Source organism: Oenanthe melanoleuca, chromosome 1A, assembly GCF_029582105.1.
Source record: "Oenanthe melanoleuca isolate GR-GAL-2019-014 chromosome 1A, OMel1.0, whole genome shotgun sequence".
NCBI classification, from domain to species: domain Eukaryota; kingdom Metazoa; phylum Chordata; class Aves; order Passeriformes; family Muscicapidae; genus Oenanthe; species Oenanthe melanoleuca.
Genome location: NC_079334.1, coordinates 24,294,501 through 24,316,221, shown reverse-complemented (window position 1 = coordinate 24,316,221; position 21,721 = coordinate 24,294,501). Strand labels below are relative to the sequence as shown.

Sequence of the window (21,721 nt, the reverse complement as noted above, 5' to 3'; positions counted from 1 at the left end):
AATTATTACTGTTATTATTACTAATAATATTTTATTTCAATTATCAAACCATTCTTATCTCAACCCACAAGTTTTACCTTTTTTTAGTGGAGAAGGAGATGGAGTGAACAAGCAGCTGAGTGGTACTTAGTAGCCAGCTGGTGTTAAACCACAACAGTCTACAAGTCTTCTTATTTTAATGTGGGTTATCAAAAAATAATGGATTAAAATGAAGATGTGGGATATTTTTTCTGACTTGCTTTTATTAACTGTAGAAATTCCATTGACTGCATTAAGAAAAGCAGCAACAGGAGGAGTTTAGGAAGAACAAAGTGTCATTTATTGTAAAGTCATTTGTAGTCATCAATTAAGCCCTTTGCTTTTTAAAATTAGATCTCTGCCTTGGAAGTTCAAGGAACATGGAGTAAATTGAGTTAATGTGCAAGTCATTTCCATTAAATGTACACATTTTATCTCGTGTTGGATGTTGTGCACTATAGCAGGGGTCAGACAAAACAAAAACTAAAAAACGTCCAGGAAGCACTTAGAGTGTAGGAGTCAATATTCATTCTCTAGCAGCAGAAATAACATCCAAACAGCAGCTTGGGGTTTTTTAAGCTTGATAAAAATTCTTAATCCTAATGATGTGAACTGGAACACACATTACAAAGGAGGATATAAGTAGATTTTTATAGTTCATTTTCATTCTCTTCTACTAGGATGGGAAATTAAACAGATCAGATTTCTTTTAAGGAGGAAGTGGGGCAAGGGGAACATCAGTGAAAACAAATTAATGTTCCCATTAATTCAGTATTTCTGGTGCTTAGCATAAGTCTTACAAGCTACCCAAAACCACTAGCAAGCATAATGGAAAAGAGCACCCCATTTGTTTTCAGTGGTCCTCTTTTAGGACCAACTCAGACATATTTGATGTTGGGTGAGAGGAATGAAACATTTCTTCTAAATGACATGCAGTCTTTTCTTTGAGGTTATCTTAGGTCACCCTAAGTAATTTTTTCAAATGACAAATTTTTACTCTTTTGGCATGAGCCACATGGGGTGAATTAGAAAATTCTGATTTTTCTGTCACTAGATAGTATTCATTGCTGAGTTGTATGAGATACACATGTTGTACTTGTTTGTCACGGTGTTGTACTTGTTTGGTTTTTTTTAACAGAATCTTTCAGTAAAATATATGGAGGGTGATGTGCTGGAATAATAAAACTTTCTGCCAAAATGTGGACATAAGAATAAATACTAAAACTTAGAAACATTCAAATCATTTATGGGAATATCGTGTTTCTAATATTTTGTTACTGTGACTAATTTTTACTAAAAATGCATCCTCAGTTTTAAGTCTTCTTTGCATGTTTTGCTTTTTTTAAATTTTGTTCAAAATAAATTGTGATTTTATGAACTTCAAAAATCAAATTCCAGAGAAAAGGAGCATTTTTGAATTATCTGTAGTCTCATTAATCAGTGTTTCTTGGCCCTTTTTTATAAAACTGTTTCTGTGATTGTCTGGTAAAGGAATATATTTGTCATTAAACTAGGCCTGCATGTAAAAAACAACAGATGAGTATACAGGCCAGTTTCTGCTCCCAAGTGAACACTTCATAAATAACCAAATTATCTTCTGAAGCTGGAGAACTGAATGGTATGGTTCAGATATAGATAAGAATTGATTGTGTCTATATGGAAATGACAGGACATCCAAGTTTAGTATCTCCAAGTGCTAAAAGATAAAAAATGAGAATATTTTGCTTTCCTTTGAAATGTATTTTGACATCTTACATAGTGCTTTCCAGGAATAATTACTGCCTACTGTATTTAAAGGAGAATATAGAGTTTTCCAGTTGAATGCTCCATTTTGTGTGACGGTATGGATTGAAAATATTGGTCTTTTGTTGCATAAAATTTCTTTATACAGAAAAGTTACTTTAATTTTTTGGTGTGGATGGATTGATGGTAACCAACAGTCAGGAGCAGATTACCTCATCCTAGTAAGCTTACTTCAGAATCTTTATAAAAACTTTGAGATAGTTTTCAGTATCACAGCTTGCAGTGTCAGAGTAGGTGACAGCATAATATGGTTTCAACAAAGTTTATGATGACACAGATAGCAGCAAAGTTTAGTGATGCTTATTTGAACTGATATGTGTAACTTATTTATGGCTTTGTGATAATGTGGTAATCCCAAATGCATGTACATTAATTTCCATACTGTCCGATATCACTGAGTATTTTACCTACTCCTGTATTAATTCTTTTTTATAACAATATTTTCAGTATATCAAGTTTACTCTCTTACTTAAACTAAAATTAAAATATGTAGAATTTCTTTGTCCAGGATAACCAAAAAGCATAATTTTAAAGAAAGAAGGCTAAGAATAGCAAACTCAGGCTTTGTATAAAGTGTCGTTTCCTAAAAGTGGGAATAATTAATGGTAAAATTATGCTATGTAAATTGTGTCACAGAAAAGGCTTGTTAGGTAAAATTGTTACTTGTCTCTGAAGAGTTTGCTGTTGAACAAAGTCTTGTGAAAGTTATTAGATGCTGTAGAGAGAGTTGACAAGATGAACTAATATTTTTTTCCTAACCTCTGGTATGATCCTTTGCCTGAAAAGGCAAGCTAGGCTATTTTTAGAAACTAGCTTCCTTCATAGGTGCCAGCAATCTTGGCAGTGATTTCCATTACCATGTGTTTTTAAAGTCTACAAATTTGCATTTCTCTTTTGAATTTTAGATACCATTCCAGGGAGACAGTGCATGTCCTCCTGCTTCTTTCTTCTTAGACAATTTCCTAATGTCCTAATTTACCTCAACTCAATTAAGGTTAGTATTGTTATTAAGTATTTGTAGTACTGTAATGTATGGAATCATTGCTTTTATACTGTACTGTGTGAGACACAATGGAAACATAAAAATATACAGAAACAAAACACTAAAAATAAAACATAGGAGTGATAGTGGGACATAAGTGGTCAATACAATAAATCGATTAAAATGTAAAGAACCAATTCAGAAAATAGTACCATGCAGCACGGTGGGCATGATGGACTTGTTACTTGTAATGTAACCATTATCAGGCTTTCTGGTGGCATCACAGAAGATAAGAAATATAATTAAAGAAGATAATAAAAACAAAGTGTATATTTATGGGGTGGGCAACATGGAGGGAAGAAACACAATTGTTTTCTTAAGACTTATCAAGTGAGTGATTGATATTGTTGTCACTGGTTAATAACTGAAGACAACATTTTTGTGAATAAGAGTGTGTAAGGAAGATAGGACACAAACGACTCTGAAAAGAATAACATTTACATTTTACAGGGAAAGCAGTCACTGAAGGGCTAAAATAGGGCAGTATTACCAAAACAGTAAGTTAGGAATGTTATTTTTACAGAAGTTATCTGAGTACCCTGCAGACAATGTTGCATTTTTCAAAATAAGAAGATGGAAGTCAACATCATACAGCATTATTAGATCAGTGGATAGAATAGGTATAACTTACAGATATATAGTTAAAGTCAAATGTGGAGAAAGAGGGAGACTGGAGTGTGATTATGGGTTAAATGACTGCAGTCTTGTTCCAGTGGTTTGAAAGTAAAGGTGAAACAACTCTGTGTTTGGTAGGAAGAGGAATGAGAATCTTAAAAGAAATTATTAAAAGAATTTGAGATACACAAGATGAGCATAACTACAATAAGGATCATGAAATCTAAAGAAAAACATGTGGTTGTAGTGGTGCCCAAAAGCAGCTGCTGAGTGAAAAATGGTGAAGGTGTAGTGTTTTTAAACTTTGTCTGGAAGGGGACCTTTGAAAAAAATCCCAGTGGCTTCTGCTTCTGGAATGGCTCCAATGTAGTGGAATGAAGAGATATACCACCACCACTCCAAACTGGAGTATGTGTGTAATTGAAGAAAAGGAAATTACCAGTAAGAATTGCTTTACCATACTTGGGCCATCTAAAAGTTGGATTTCTAGTTAGAACTGGTCATCTGGTCTCAGTTTATTGCCAATGGGTATAGATGGTAATTTCCAGAGAATGCATTCTGTGTATTTCTTATAGTGCAATTAATTACTCCACAGATATGCTCAGCTCTTTCAATTTCCTTGAAAAGGTTTTTAAACAACTATTTCTGACCTGAAAAGGTCAAAGTTAAATGTGACTATAAACCACCTCCAAGGTATATAGGACAAAAATTTTCTGCTTACTACAAGTTTTCTTGCTTGTTCCTTTTGAAGTAATTGATCATTCTCATAATTTTTCAGCTAAGACTAGCAATGCTCAAATTTCCTTAAGTCATTTTCCTTCTCTATAGGTCACAGGGATGCAAAAATAGTTCTTTCAGTGCCATGTTACAGCAAGGTATACATGGATTTACCTTTGCATTTCATTCACAGGAATAAACTTCAGTAGAATCTCTGTAGCTCTTAAAATGGGGCTGCCCTCTATGAAGATTATTTGCTTATTTTCTCAAGAAACATCACTTTGATCCACAATCAATTAAAACTGCTTGAGGCATATGAAAGTCTCAGAGGACACCTTACTATAAATGTATTGCCAGCTGCCCCGAGGGTGACATTATAACACTGTCAGGGATTAACTGAGTAAAAACCTGATTCAGGCTCTGCTGAGCTGTGGCCACAATGGGAATTCTTCATTTTTAAGCTGGGTATCTGAGCATCTCATTGAAATGGACATCACTCAGAGGACAGTTGATTTTATGAAAACATTGAAGACCTCTGAAAAGACCACAGAAGAGTAAAGTGAACCACATATAATGTGGGTTAAAAAAAACAAACAAACAAAAAAAAAAAAAACCAAAACAAAGAAACTAGCTGCTGTAAATGTGATGTATTATCAGCAGCATTTCTCATTTCTCCTGGTTTTGCTTTTGCAGTAGGTCTGGTCTCTTAACACTTATATGACCAAGACATAATGACACATTTTTTGAGTTTGGTTGTTGACAAAGGTTATTCTCCATTTTAATTAAAAAATACAGTGGGGTCTACTTGAACAGAAGAAAGCATTCACACAGTAGAACTAGTACCTGGCTTACCAGCTTTGCTTAACCTGGGACTTGTGCTGATTCACATGAAACTACTGTTGAGAAAGAATGCAGTAAAGTGTCATAATCCTCATATGGTGAAACCCATTGGTTCACCGTAAGAGAACTGAAATGTGTTCACAAACTTAAGGTTCACCCCAATTGGTTCTTCCTCATGCTGTCACACAGCTTGCTGTATTTGCTGGCTTGTACACGCTGCCATAGACTGTTTGGGTGAAACCTGGACATTTGGCAAATAGTGGTAATCCCTCACCTTTCCTTTCAAGGCACTAGCTGGATATATGTGGGTGGACTAAATCAGTACCCTTTGTAGGCTGCCTGTGACAGTGAAAGGAGGAGGTTCCTCAGTGTCCCTACATCAGGAAAGAAGATACCACTGGGAAAAGGATTTGTGCCTTGCTTTGTTTATCTTTTGTACAGTCCCAACTATTTGCCTCCTCCTCACTCTAAAGAGGGGAAAAAACCAAAAGTTAGATCTTCCTACACAGGTTCCGTTTCCTTTATAAAATTTATAAGGATAAACATTTCTTCTTCCCTGTACCTTGCTGGTATGCACACAGGGAGGCTTTCTTTCATTAACTGTATTGGATAAACCTATTTTTCCCATGCTCTCTCATAAGCACTGCACCGCTGCTGGGCAGGGATCCCAAATCCCATTCATGCTTGCATCTGGTATTTATGTTCTGTCTTACCTCTGCCAGCTCTACTGGTCTGCAGTGTGGGACAGTAGTGAATGTAGAACACAGCTGACTTTTGGTCATCTGAGCTATATTTCAGTCTGACTGTGCTCAGGTCAACCCCAAATATCAGCCTAACCTGTACCTTGAGTTACATTTCCTGCTTTGACCCATGTAGCTTTTCAGAAAAGATACAGCTAGTTCAATCTAATATGTCCTAAACCAAATGTGTCATATCTAGGGTTATAGGAGAGAAAAATTCAATGTTGCACTTCAATTAGAGAGAAGGGTACCTGTGAGCAAGACTTGCTTAAAGAAGTCCTATTACCTGGTGTGCCACCTGCTACAGCCCGGTACTGTGGCTCCAGCTCCATCATGAGATCCATTTTTTCAGATTAGCATCTGTCACACAACCAGATGCACAGGATCTCTTGATAAACCTTGACAAGTCTTAGAAAAACAAACTGTTCATCACCTTTAAAACTCAAGGAAGTCAACTGCCTATTTACCCACCCTAGTGGTGAAATAAGTGCTTGGGAAGTGAAAGAGACCATGGCAGCACGGCATGTCTTCACATGCCCCAAGTGAAAATTATACCCACAAAAGCTGCCACTGCAATTTTGAGCTTGGAACATTTTCCAGAGCTCTCATAGTTAATGTTGTGGAATGTTTCAGCAGTGTTTGTAGTCATGAATGTAGGATGGAAAAGCTACTCCATAATTTTTCTGCCCACTGTTTATAAATACCGTATGTTCCTAATGTGGGATTTTCTTTTTCCTTCCCATTGTCTTCTTTATATGATCTGAGTCAGATTGAGGCTATATTTTTAATGGGTTTTTTTAATCATGGGAGGAGATTTTTTAATTGTATTTATTTGAGTTTGTCTGTATTTTTCAGAGTTACTTCTACAACAATGACACTTTTAACTTCAACTATGCCCAAGCCAAAGCTGCAATGGGCAATTTTAGTGAAGCTGAGGAGGTATGTATTTATTTTCTTTGAAAAACAGCAGTGGAAACATTTCCCCCATATTCCCCCCTTTCCTTCCTTTTCTTCACCCAGATCTTCATGTTGGTTGAAAATAAGCAGATTCCATGGAACATCTTCTTCCTGTTCTTAGGGGAACTGAAACTCTCAGTGAGCACTATTCAGAAAAGATTATCTTGCTAATCTTGTAATGTGAGGTATACAGGGAGTCATGCTGCTTGTGATGCATCACAAGAGTGCTTGCAGCTACCTCTAATTGATCAAAGAATGGCCTCTTAATCAGATTTTCTACACTTTGTCTGGGATCCCAGGCAGTCTTTTTGTTCAGACTGAGTAGGACATGCTAAGTATAAGACACTGAATAGTTAAGAGCTTCTAGGTGTCCCTAGAAATTTGTGTTTTAAAAAAAAATCTTCCTCTGGGATATGTGGGAGGAAAAGAGGAAGGACTCACTATCTTATTCAGCAGCATTCAGATGCAGCTGGAAGAGATTAACTTCTAAACCCAGTACTTTTTTATGTCTGTGTGCAGCAGAAACTTAATTACAACTAAAATATGCAAAAGCAAATAGCTATTATGAAGGTGGAAGCAACATTTTCCACAAGACCAGAAAAGAAGACAAGCCACAAAAAAAAAATCCCACATCACATAGTCTAAAGTGAATCATATAGGTCTTGTTGGTTTGGGTTTATGCTTTGCTTTGTTTTCCAGTCTTTCTAACTTCTTAATTATCCTGGTTTGTCAGTAACAGAGCCCCCCTGGTTTTACAACTTGGCTCTCCACCCCCATCCCTACCCTCACATCCTGTATCCTCACCCCTTAATTTCTGCGACCCAAAATTGCATCTCTCTTTAATAAAAATATCCAAGACTGTAAGGAAAATGGATATATATGTCAATTCAACAAGCTTTCAATTCACTTATCCTCATGAAAATCTTTCAAAACTGTGCTAGCAGGCTATGCTGATTCCTGAAACTCCGTAAGAATGATAGTGCTATAAAGTAAGTTTTAGCAGCAACTAGGCAACAAAGAAAGTTGAAGTTGTAAACTCCTGTTAATCTACATTTTTCCTCTTATGTTTTTAGAAGCTGTTCTATAGAAACTTGTGTTATATAGGTGATGCATTTAATACCAGAATTATATAATTACATTGATTCATCTGGCCTCATGTCTGATCTTGGGTTGTGATGACAGTTCCATACAAAGATCTGCCTTCACCAGTGTCTCATAATGTAGATGTTGTAAAACATCTACATATCACACTTACTGAGTTTTTTAAAAGCATACCTCACTGGACATAATAAAATAAAACCTATGAAAAAGTGCTACTTACAGTGATAATGCTGCTTTCTTTTTATTTCTTCCCTATTACTCCTCCTCCTCCCCCCCAAAATTAGGGGATCAGCAATATTTAAGCAATACAAATGTCAGTAATTGGTGTAACTCACTGTTCATACATACATCTATTCCTATAAAGGTATTTTGATTTTTGCCAGTAGCATCCAGTATAGTTACAAATATACTTGAAAGAGGCATAAATAGCTTTTTCTTTTGAGCAAACCTAGAGTACATTTGAAAATGTATAACTTCCCCCACACATCCCCTTTTATGTAGAATGTAACAAACCTGTATTTGTACAGTAAGGTACAAAAGATGAATGCTTTGCCTGAGAACCTTACTGAAACCAAAATGATTAGAAATGGCTCATTGCAAACCTGGAATGATCTCTGACGTGTACGGAAGGAAAGTGTCATCTATATGTGAAACTTCCAGTATTTCAAGAAGATGCTAATATAATTGCTTGCATTGCTTTCTAAACAAACACATTTCAAATAGCTTTTCTCACAGGCCCAGTGTTCCTTTGTGCTGTTTGTGCTGCATGGCCACCCACTGGCGCTTGTTCAGGGCAGGCCTCACCCTCTGTACAGCTTGGTGTTCTGAAGCTGCACAAGTCCCTTGACAAACAGGGCACTGTGCGAATCCTCCACCTACTCCACACAGAGAGATGCCCCCTACACTGCAATTGCATACCCAAACTCTTCTCATGAGCAGTTGTTTGTGTGACTTAAACCTTATCTGTGTGTTGAAATGAGGAAGGTTTGCCTTCTGTTTGTTTAAAAGTACATGCATGTATAACCTTTTATTTTCCTTCTTCCTGCAGGTGTTCCTTTTGATCCAGAGTGAGAAGATAAAAAGTGATTTTGTTTACCTTAGCTGGCTGGCTCGCTGCTGTGAGTCACTTTACTCTCAACATTGCAGAATACAGATCCTCCTCTATTGCGTCAGTCTTGGCAATCCACTTTCCTAATTGAATTTAATGTTGTAGGTGGATTCAGGACTATGAAAGTGAAAAGCTGATTGCACTAGTTATAGTGTGGGTGGTTATTGCACCTTTCATACCTCTGGCTTTTATAGCAATTACTGCTTCAGTGCAATGCTGTTATAGTACTGTCAATGCAGCTTTGTCCTGACCAGTGACCCTTTTTCTTCTCAATTGTCTACTCAATTGCTTGAGTGAAGACTTTCTGTCTTAAAAGACTGAGTTACAACTCTGAAATGTTCAGAGTAAAACACAAAACAGAAGCATTCATGCTGGGTCAGGCTCAAGGGTCTGTCTGCCTTCAAGGTTAGCCAATGTCAGATGTCTAGTGAAGAAAGGAATCAGGCAAGCATACACAGTATTTTTCTTACTACTATGTTACTCTACATGTTTTCCAAACTCCTGTGCCTGAGGGATATCCTTTACAATCTCCAGCATGTTTTTTCCTTCCAAAAACTCTAAGAAGAGATCTTTCCTTGAATTTCCTTGAATCCAGGAAACTGTTGCCATGTTTAGTATTCCATAGCAAATCTTATTTACTTTTTCTGAACCGGTTTTTAAAACACTGCAGAGTACACCTCAGTACAGAGATAGCTGCAGTGCCACATACAAAATAGTATAGAAGTGGGCTTTTCTAAGGACTCAAGTCTGGGCTTAGTCTCCCTGAGCTAATTTGTTTTTCTTACAGTGCGTCAATACAAAAATATTTTCTTACCAAACCATTTTCAGCAGTTATACTGGAATGTAAATATGTGTGCTTTGGATATTATGCCATATGGCAAATGTAGTAAACATCTCTAAGTACAATCTTTCCAGACAGGCACATCACACATAGGGATGCCTATCTATGACTCTGTTTTAGGATGTGCCAGTTTATTTCCTTTTTAATTAAGCTGCACTACTTGATTGTGTTTGAGTATTTTATATACAGTTATCTTTTTGTATCAAGTATGTAAATTACTAACAGATCACCTTGTAATTAATGACAGAGTGCAATTAGTGCAATTGAGTAGTAAACAATTCAGTGCTGAAGTATTTCCAAAAGGGGCAAAAATTACCAGAGACATGCATCTTTTTGCATGACAGAATGTAATTTTTTGTTTAGTATTATAGTACTATTTATAACAAATGCATCTTGAAGAGAAGGTCAAAAAATATTGGATTAGCACAGAACTGCATTGCTCTAGGTAAATTGGTGTTGGAAATTGAGAACTGGCTGTTTACCACGGTATATGATGTCTGGAGTTGATGTGAGATAAATCTGATTTGATGTTTTGCTGCCTCCTAAATGAGAAGAGTCTATGAATTGTGTGATTTGGTGTTACATGTTTATTGTTGATTGCCACCTATTCAACCTGTAGTATAAGTATAGATACAGTGGACACAGATATAACAAGCTAAACAGTCCCTCTTTTGAAAAAGCACAAGACTGATCCTTCTGTGAACGGCCAGGTACTCTCAGAGCAGCTGTTAAGGCTTGAAAAAGAAAGGAAAACTTAATTTAATTTTCTTTTCTCCCAGTGTTTGAATAAGCCTGGAATTATGAATACCAACTGTAGATTCAATGCCTTATCACCAGGAAATAGAACTTTGGTGTTTAAACACCCTAGAAGAATTTCTCCTTTTCAAGATGGAAGATTCAGATTCATTTATTTCTAACTGTGTATACCATTGATGTCTAAAGTTAAAGACCAATGAAAAATTCTAGTCATATACACAAATTTAAAACCAGCACAGGATCTCAGGAATTTAGAAACATTTTTTCTAGTAATGACAAGTTTTGTCATGCTTGGAGGGGCTTCAACCTCTTCCTTCTTCTTTTGATCTGTTATGAATCATGGGAATTAAATGTTTAGACTGATGTGGGCACCAAGTATTAAAGACCTCAGTTTGGTGCCAATTAAAATTTTTTTGTGTGTAAGAACACACAGTCCTAAATCTTGCCATATAAATGGATTGCCATAGTTCATTGTCCTGCATAAGAAACTTCTCTGATGCTTTCCGTTTTGTTCCTTTGTTAATCACGTCTGAAATCATGAGAGTTGTTCTTATTGCTTATCTGTGAAATATAAATTAAGATGTAAACACTATAATTATTCCTTTAGACACTAGTATTCTCTGCTGAATTGGCTGCTATAGTCAGCAAGGCAGAAGATAAGGACAAGTTTCCCTTCCCAGCCTCCTGCTCCTGGCTGAGGCATTTACATTAAACAAAGAAGTATGGGAATATCTGTTCCACATGCCACTGAATACTGTGTGTTGCAAATTCTTTTCACAATTCCAGCTTTTTCTTCTTATTGTAGATATTATGAATAAGAAACCACAGCTAGCCTGGAAGCTCTATCTGAAGATGGAAACCTCAGCAGACTCCTTTAACCTATTGCAGCTCATTGCAAATGATTGTTACAAAGTGAGTTTTCTCTTTAGAGCTTGGTGTATGACATGTTAATTCAGTGATTGGACCAACAGTCATTTTTTTGATACTTTTTATCATTGTCATCACTAGTAAACTTTCTTTTATAAGAGCAGGATGTCTAATAGTGTGGTTGAGTTGGCAAGGATTAGTCAGTATTTTAACTTACAGGACTTCTGCGTAGAGAACCCATTGATTAAAGTGTTGGTAAATTACTGCATGCTTCAGCTATCAATAATGATAAGAGTTTCTTCTCCTAATAGGGATTCATCATGGGTAGAAATGACAAACAACTTTTACAGAAAAAAATCTAGCATAGATTCAGCATGACACTTCTTGCTGCTTTTTTTTTTTTTTTGACACTACTGTGTTTTCCTGAAAGCTTGTAATGGGAGAGACTCCTTGTGATCTCTAAAGCAATACTGTAAAATGGAAATAATTATCTCTTATAGATCTTTCAAGTACTCAGTTACCATCACACCCTTAAAGTCTAGTTGCTCAAGCAAGTGCTTATGCCTCCAGTGTTTCCTGTAGATGCAATTTGTGAAAGCAAGTTGACAATGAGACCTCATGTAAAATACCTCTCTCTGGATCATTTAAAGTCTCACTTAAATCAGTTGGTTTCTTATTCTAAATTATTTTCAAAACCTTCTTTTCCTCAAGAGAAGTAGCTCCACATTTTGGATTTATCTTGAGCTCTTAAAAGCTGCATTTGTAGAACTAAATTTTCCAGCCTAATTATGTGTCTACATATGGCCATAAATGACTGCAAAAAAATTGTTACTTTGGTATTATAATTTATCTTTCTACACTAGAGCCATTTGTATCTCTTGAACTAAATGGCAAGGTCCATATTGTTTGATTTTATGTGGCATTTTTCAGTTGTTTCTGAAATACTACATTATATTGGAGGTCCACAGACAGCACCAGAGATGTAACTTTAGAAGGCAGTTACATTAGGCTGTGCTCAAAAGAAAACAGAATGAGCACGGATGGAAAAGCTAAACAGTGTCCTGAGGGTTGGTGTAGCTGGATGCCTCATTGCTGTGCTGATAGAAATTGTTCAGTGAAGAAGCTGGCATGCAGGATTTCATGCTAATTTCTTGATGCTTTTTATGCAATAGCCCATCTTGTCCATATGGGGAACAGCACATGACTTGGGGTGAAGCATTTCTTAGATTTATAGATAGAATAAGACCATTAAACCTCTACCTTCTTAATGGAACTAGATCAGATACTAATTTGGATAGATCAGTATTCTAATTTTTCTTTTTAGCTGACACATCTGATAGTGTTCATACTCACTATCTTTATTCCCATACATTTAAATGTTTGCCAGTCACCAGTGGTTTAAATCAATGTTTATATGAAGAAAAGAGAATTATTAGTCATCCTGTAGTACCAGTATTTCTCTGACTAAAGTTTCCAAATGTAGCTCCCACAGCCTGCACTTTTTTTCCTTCAGGCTTCCAGCTACCAAAGGATGGGGAGGTTGTGCTCAGTCTACCTTATGTGATCTCTCATGGGAAGATGCTAGTCACAAACAACATTGCCCTTCAGGCTCGCCCAAGTGGAGAACACTCATACAGCCCACATGAGATATGCTATGGTGACTTCAAAAGCCACGGTTAATCTGGTCACTCCTTTTGCATTGTCTGTTGCCAAGCAACTTGCTCCTGCTTCCCAATTACAACCAGAGAACCTAAGGCAGAAAAGATAGGGTATACACTGGATTTTCCTATGCTATGGAAAATTTTGGATTATAGAGTAATTGAATCTTCTTTTCTACTGTATTGTAACAGCAAAGAAAAAAATTTAAGTTAAACCCAGAAGTTAAACAAATATGTGGCCATGTGTACATGAGAAAATGTTTCATTTTCAAATGTCTGGACTAGTTGGAGGTTGATATTCTGTCAGAGGTTTTGGTGTAGTTGGTAAGACACTGGATAAGGGCACCTCAAAAAAAGATGTTATAATACCACCTGTTTCCCATCTCTCCAACTGCAGTGTCCCGGTACTGTCTCATTTGCTGTCTGCAGAAAAACAGGAAAGTGCACATTGCTTCTACAACTTGCTGCTGATTTCAGAAAACTGAGCTCAGGGTTTTTAATCCGCTTCTGAAAGGTGGTCAGGAATAATGTTTCACTTTCTGTGCAGATGCGTCAGTTTTACTATTCAGCCAAAGCCTTTGATGTTCTGGAGAGACTGGACAATAATCCTGAATACTGGGAAGGCAAGAGAGGTGCTTGTGTGGGTGTATTTCAAATGATCTTAGCTGGCCGAGAAGCAAAGTGAGTATTCTGTGTTGTATCTGAATTTATTTTGCTCTTTTCCTATTTTCAGCTAGCTGTAAACCAGAGTCATAATCTCAGCTTTAGGACTACATATAATCTTCCAATGTTTTATTGACCTTTCAGAGAATAGATACTCTGCCCAGAGGCTTCATGTGCAGTCTTCAACTTGAAGTGTATCTTCCACACCAACAGTTATAGAATATATGGTAGAGAATAATTTATGAGCAAGCTGTGGACTGTAAAATACCAAAATACTTTAGTCATCATCAGTAGGAAAAGCTAGATCGTAAGTGTAGGAGTATGTTCATGAGCTGTGGGGAAAACAACACCGTTTCATGTTGATGGTGTAAGAATGGAAGCTATCACATGACATTTTATGGTGCATAGAACAGAACTAAGGAAACCTTTACTCAACACTTTAGAAAAGACATGATTTCTCTAAACAAAAAGTAAATGAGACTACAGTGTTTAAATTAAAATTTGCCTTTTGAAGACACTGGCCAGGTCACACAAGTATACTTACTTGATGGAAGCTTAAAGGAAATCATCTGTGTTACTGATAATTTTGTTTTCGGCCCATTTCACTGGATGGGGGAATGAGAATAGTGAAGCTGTATTTAAAAACTGCTCCTTTGTGAATATTCTGCTGTGATGCCAGATGGCCATTGTCCTCTGGCCAAAGTTGTTGTTTCCTACATGGCTGATAGGTGTGTGTCTTGGCCTCTACACCTTCCTTCTATTCACTTCTCTGCTGGAATAATCCCATTAGCTACTATACCTTTCAAGTGCCCTTTTAGCAATCACTGCAGCAGATGCAGAAAAAAACACATAGCTTGCCTGTTTTTTAAAATATGCAGTTAAGTTCTTACTGTAAACTAACTGGCAAACTGTAGCAGGATTTATATAGGTTTAATAATAATAGGTTTATTCTATTAGGAATGTTGATTTCTTTATTATTTGTGTTTATGTGTATTGTGTTATATGTAAAGTGCTTTGGCAGCATTAAGCTAGACACTGCCATACTAAAGACTAGCAAATAACATTAAAGATTTTTTTTGAAATTTGGTTTGTTCTGGGGAGCAATTTTGCAAGAGTCAGGTTATGCATACAAATACACATATATGCACACACTAAACCAATTACATTTTGATGGCTTTTTTTTAACTTACAATTTCTTTACAATTGTATACAAGACCTTTTCGTCAGTTGCTTTTTTTGTCTCTGGGATCGCATCTAGCGTGCATTTTAACCTATCCCAGCACTGCAAATGAATGGTTCTCTCTGTCTCAGAGGACATGTTTTGTGTAGTAGTTTGATGTGAGTAGTTAATTGTATCAGTTGGGTCTGACCCTCACGTAAATCTTTGCTTTTCACATTTGTAGAGAGACTCTGCGGGAAGTACTGCACCTTCTGAAGAGCACTGGTAATTCTCAAGTAGAATACATTGTTCGCATCATGAAAAAGTGGGCCAAGGAGAACAGAGTCCCTGTTTGAGTCAATGTCACAAAATGAACCAGGTGAGCTGATGTATGTCTGACTGCAAGACAAGGGTCTTGGCCTCTGGAGAACAGTCATTTGTTACATGACTCAGACAAAGCTACTTCAGCAAGTAGTGGAATGTGGCAAAAAGAGATGGTGACAGTGATACCACTAGGCACTACTAGGGTATCTGATACTGCAAAAGGCTTGACATAGAATCATATAATCATAAAAGGCTGGGGTTGGAAGGGACATTAAAGATCATCTGGTTCCAGCCCACCATAGGTGGGTACAGCTTTCACTCAGAGCTGCTCAGGTCCCTCAGAGTTTTGTCCAGCCTGACTTTAAACACTTCAAGTGATGGGCCATCCACAACTGCTCTGAGTAACTTGTTCCCAGTGCCTAATCACCTTCATAGTAAAGAATTTCTTCCTGATATCTAAGCTAAACATAATTTCAGTTTGAAACCATTCCCTATAGTCCTGTCACTACATGCCTTTGTGAAAAGTCTCTCTTCTTTAGGACTTTAATGGATTACCTATCTGGGGTAAAATACGAACCATATTCTAAGGAGTATCCTTTTCTGAATGAATTTCAACTATTAATACTTTAATCTGGGTTTTTTATCTAAGGATTGTGTTTTCTCTTATCTTTTTCAGAGCATGGAGACTTATTTGACTGACGGTATTGTTCAATCTCACTTTGAAATTTAACACTCAAAACATTTATGCATGTTAATGCAGTTCACATGATAACTTTAGCAATCTGATGGATAAAAAGATCTTTTGAATTATTTTCTTCAGCATTTACCACCAATCTGAGCAATATATTCATTATACTTCTGGATTTATTATACTCTACTGTATTTTTAAGGAAAACAGTTCAGAGAATACATAATTCTAAGAGAAGGCAACAGTTGTAACATAAAAATGTGTTATATATTTGGTAGTAAAAAACATTTGTATATTATTTTTAAAAGGAAACTTTACATTTTATAAATTTGTAAAATACTTAAAGAAGTATTTTTTTATCCTTTGAGGGGAATTCAGAATACCATATTCTCTACTGTCTGCGCATTGATTAAAGCTCTTATTTGAATCTACAGTTGAATGTTGGATTGGTCTGTGTTGCTTCATATTGCAGAAGTTGAAATAGTATATTCATTTTGCTGTGGAAGAGGGCAGGTTTGTGGCTGATTGTCAAGTGTATGTTCATTAATCGGTCAAAGGCAAGCCAATGGCCTTGGACCTAATCTTATGGTAGTTTGCTGAAACTAAGGCAGCTGTGTGTATGTGAAACATGCACATCTTTCTGCATACAATGTGTCTGGTTTTATTGCTTTAAGCAAAAAAATGTGGGTATGGTGGATATCTGGCGTCTATAAGTACAGGGATAGTTGTGACTACTTGCGCTTAAATCTAGAAACTGATCCATCACACTAGCAACAATAGGCCTTTTAGCAGGGGCAATGTTACACTCATTCAAAGGAAGGGTGAAAGGAGCAGCATTCACTGAAAGCAGTTACAAAACACTTTACTAGTGAACAGCATTTTTCTTTTCCATCTCAGTTTAATTAACTTGGAAACAGATTAGGATACAATTATGAATCTTGGTACAAAGCTTCAAAAAGCTATGTTGGTGACTTTGTAGCAGATGTTAAATGCATCTAATTACTTCCTTTATTGAAGCTTACCCTGCAGGAGAGCTGAAGAGCATCCAAATCCATTACAGACCATTTTACAGGTTGGTTGAATCTTCTGAAATAAGCGTGATGGCTTTGCAGCATAAGGGCTTGGGGGCCAATTTTAAATTCTCTTGTCTGTGACCAGGGAAGAAGTTTTTTTTTAAAACCTCGCCTTTATTTACTGTAGCCATAATGTCATATTTGATATGCTAAATAACATGGGGTTTAGCACAGTGCATTTTATTGGCTGACAATAAAGCTTTTATCATTTAAGATATAACAGGGGACAGCAGAGCTTTGCCCTGATGATGAAATTTTGAGCAGTGATGAAATAAGGTGTTTTACATACTGTCATTTAGGTCTTGGTAATAGAACAAATATGTAGGTACTATTAAAATGCAGAACAAGGAAAGTACTGAAAACCTGGTGTTTATTTTACCTTAGAAATACATCTAGAATGTGTTCCATTGTTTAATCTGAGGTCATGTTCAAAGAACAAAGATGAGAAGTTGCTTTAGCTGATACAGAAATGAAAAGTAATAAAGAATAGAAAAAAATTTATCCCTGTCTGTTTCCATATTTCCCTAAACTGTGGAAATTTAAGGAGTCAAGGTATTCTAAACAGGATGGCTAGGAGTGAAAGTAGATGTGGAGGAAAACAAGAAAAGTGACCTACTCAGAGCAGGCAGTGAAGAATGCATGTGCAGAGTCAGGGAAATGGGTAAATTTATTGGGTCAGGAGTAAGTGAATATGAAATTGAAACAGTGGCATTTCAGATAATGTAATGAAAGGAAGACTAAGGCAGAAAGAAATTGCTTCATCATTATAATTTCAAGGAAGAATATGGAAATTAGACTTATTTCCTATACTCTGAATAAGCATCTGATTCTGGAAAAATAAGCTACCGAGAATGCACAGAAGGTACTGTGCTAGCAATCATAGCATTAATAGAGAAAGCCAAATCCCAAACAGTGTGTAACTGCTTTTATTTGGGTGCTGACCATTCCTGATGGATAAGAATGTCAACCTTGAATTAAACTTGTTAATACCTGAACAACAGCTATGACAGTAACATCAAAGTGAATTAAACTGCAGGTAGCAAGTTAACTGTGAAAGAAAAGTCATGTCACATTATAGCCCTTGACTGTAGCAGACATTTAGGTTTCGTGGTTCCCTCAGCTGGAAGCTAGTTCATTGATCTTCATTAGAAAGCTGTCTTAGCTTGAATGAGGAACTTGGCTATTAGGTAGTCAGACACAAAGTAAACAATTACTTAAATGGCGGTTGCTACCTGTAGCTTCACTATATGGGAGCTATACATGCATTGAAGAAAATGTCTGGATTTTGCCCACTGTTTACTGTTTAATCATTTTTCCTCTGTATTGTCTCCAGAAGTAACTTCCACACACTCTTTTTGAAATTTCATGTACAAATTTCCTTCTTCCCTTTTGATCTATTACATGGTCATTGAATAAGTAGACAATTGCATTACTGTTACCAGTAACCTTAAAATCAAGTCATTAATCAACTGCTAGATAAGCTGGTCTGACACTACAGAGTGAAAGATGGTAGATTTCACCAGTGTTGAATCCAATAAGTAACTCAACTCACCAAAAAATGTTTTTCAGAAAAATTTAGAAGTGTTAATTTGAAGATGGATAATGGAAAAATCATAGTTTTATTTTGAAAATTATTCAAATGGTTAAATCATGTTTGCTTTTTTAGAAATTATACCTTAATTCTAAATTCAACTTGTTTAGCCTTTTTTTCTAATATTCTGTTCTTCCAATGTTCATCATTGCTGTTGGCCATTAAAGCCTGGCATTCTTTGGTTTGGTTTGGTTTTTTGCTGGTTTTCTTTGGAATTTTTTTTCATCTTTAGGTATGCTCAAAATGCAGCAAGTCAATTCTTGTTTGTATGAAAAACACCTTCCCCTGTAAAGGTGTTTTGCAGGCTGGAACACTGGCAATGGGTTTGTCAACAGATTGTTTTTTGAAAACATGGCTGTTTAGCAGTGGGTGTAATTTATCTCTGTATGTAACTGTTGCTGTATGAAGGGTTACTGAGCGGCTAAAGAACAGCAACAAGGCACTCTCTTACTTGGTGCAAGAAAGAGCAATTTATTGAAGGAAGCCATGGCTTTAAATAAGGCACTTTGTGAAAAACAAAATACAGACAGTTCATTGGACAGAGAAAGAAACACCTCTTCTCCCTGGCTTTCCCATGGATCTAGCAGGTGTTTATCTCTGTTATGATTCTTTCTCTTATGTTTACAGTAAAGGAAAAGGCTCTAGCCTAAGAAAAATCCTGGCTGGAGCTGAGAAAGTTTCACGGCCTGAGAAAAAGTCTCAGAACCTGGGAAAAAGGCCTGGCTGAAATGTGCCTAGGCCTTCAGCAGTGTCCACATGTAACATTGGAATATGCTTCTCCATAGTGCTGCTTGCTGTTCTCCTGTATGAGTACTCAAAGACTGCAATCACCCTTTTTGCCATATTGTCATGGGGGAACCTTGGATTAAACTGGTTCTTGGCTGGGACGTGATATCTAGGATTTTTCCAGAACTGGTATTTTCCAGAATACAGTCTATCCTTTGGAAGAGACAGCCTACCTTTTTTTCTTCAAAAATACATTTTGTTCAAATTGGCTCAGTTTTCCAGCTTATGCAGATGACTCTGCATGACTTCTTATCCCCACTAATTATGAGTTTGTTCTTCTGTAGCTATTTATTAGCACAGTTTTACAGCTATATCTGGGTCATCAAAAGATATGTTGGATCCTCTGTACTTCCAGGATCCCCAAGATATTGTTATTGCTAACTGATGGTTGCTTTTCATCATGTGTCAGTCTCAACTTATTTAACATGTACCTTACAGATACGGAATTATGCTGTTCTTTAAAATTAGGTATATGGTACATCAGAAATGTATGCATTGCACTTGTAGGAACTGCAGTATTCTTATATTCAGCTAAATTTGTAGAAGATCCATGTGATAGGAGATACTTCCCATTCATTCTTTATTAGATGAGCCTTTCAGCATCCCAGAGGGACTGATAAAGTCCAGTTGCTCAAGTCCTTTTGCATAATTTGAAACAACTCTTTTTTTGGCTCTGCAATCACATTTAGCCACACACTGAAAGGTTACCTTTGACTTTGTAGAGTTTAAGCTTTCATTTGGAACAAATAAAGCAGGCATTTCACATTTCTGGGCAAGGAACAGCTCCTAAATTCCTTACAGGTCCCGCTTAATTGATGAATTACACTAGCATCTATTTATAGATTTAAAAATAAAAGTAATGTCTATATTTAGTAAGAGCAGTGACTTTTTAGGAGACACAGTGTATTCTTCAAATAAAAAAATAACTTCTGTTTCAATTCATCCTTACATGCTTGAATTGTGCTTAGTTGCTCCACACTGTATTATTCTTAGTAATTTTTTAGAAGAATTTAAAATATTGCAATAAATAAATAATGATCTTTAATATGTTTTTACAATTGGTCTTCAAGACCGTGGGTCTCCATTTATTTGAACAGGAAATAAGCTGTCTCATAGTTTGTAGTGATTCTCAGATACAGCTGAATCACACTAAAAAGTGGGATACTATGTATGCTGTTCCATGAACCTAGGAATTGTGTTGTTTTTTGCTGTTCTTAAACCACACTTTAAGCTGGTCCTTAACTGGAGATGACTGATGAGCCTTAAACTCCACCTTGATCACTGTGAGCAACTTCCATGTGATCAGTTCTGTGAAAAAACACACACAGCAGTGCAGAATTATAAAAGGTAGCATTCTAAGAACACATGTAATAATGTTGACATTGTTTACATCACGTAGAAAAGAACCATGCTCCGATTTCAACAGCTGCATTGCTCATTTTCTTCAATTTTCTTAGATAATGTTTTCCTTCTTAAGCATGATGGGATCATTATGCATGATGGGATCATTATGCATGGTGGGATCATTATGCATGTCTACTCTAAAGCTACTTTAGTCTTTTTCTTGCCTTATATTAATGGGTGAGGCCATTATATGGGGAGCCATTATGTGACAAATCTCAGTATCATATTTTGCAGAGCTGGTGACTTAACTCATGTGTCATTGTGTCTCATGAATCCATGTGTGAAAACTGTCTCTAAGAAAATGTTACAAAAATTAAATTATAGAACCTGATAAACCAAGCCTGGTATATTCCCATAGTGATGATTATCCTAGTGTTTCCATTCTACCAGTTCAGTCTTACTTTTGTCTGACTTATTCATGATGCCACATGTGCTGAACTCAGTCATTATTGAACACACTGAGAAGCTGTCTATATAAAATTGTGGTGGTTTTTCCCACCATTTAAAGGCAGAAGAGCTATTTTCCGGTCAAAACAAAGTAATTTCTGAGGCCAGCTTTACAAGACTCCTAACTCATTTAGCCAGTTATTCTCAAGCAGGTTTTATCACTGTGTCCACTTTTCACTCTGCACGTTCTTGTTCCCTACTGTTTTCCCTTTCTGTCTCTCCATTAATGTGATGAGCCTTGTAGGCCTACTGGACTACTGCTAAAGTACTGCTGGTTTCCCCCTCTCCCCTCCTCCCCTTGAACCCTCTCTGAGCCACAAGATATTTTCAGATTTATAAAATGCTAAGTCCTGTGGAAGACTAGAAATCAGCATGACACTAAGAATAATCAGTCTCTTAAAACACAGAGGAAGTGTTCAGATAAGAGTAGAGTGTACTATTACTTACCAATGTCAGGGGTAGTTCTTTTAAGGTTAGAAAAATTACATTTGAAATAGAACTGCAATACAGAAAATGTAGCTTG

General features: G+C 36.5%; 1 protein-coding gene across 1 annotated transcript in view; it reads left to right on the top strand.

Moving 5' to 3' along the window:
• The window catches only part of IFT56 (intraflagellar transport 56), a 48,036-nt gene extending 29,294 nt beyond the window's left edge, over positions 1–18,742 (top strand). Inside the window, exons 13-19 of the mRNA XM_056482417.1 lie at positions 2,727–2,815; positions 6,631–6,714; positions 8,882–8,951; positions 11,344–11,450; positions 13,611–13,744; positions 15,130–15,264; positions 15,886–18,742. Coding sequence (XP_056338392.1) covers positions 2,727–2,815; positions 6,631–6,714; positions 8,882–8,951; positions 11,344–11,450; positions 13,611–13,744; positions 15,130–15,241 — 596 coding nt within the window. The 3' untranslated portion in view covers positions 15,242–15,264; positions 15,886–18,742. The remainder of the gene's footprint in view (positions 1–2,726; positions 2,816–6,630; positions 6,715–8,881; positions 8,952–11,343; positions 11,451–13,610; positions 13,745–15,129; positions 15,265–15,885) is intronic.
• Positions 18,743–21,721: the final 2,979 nt, after the last annotated feature.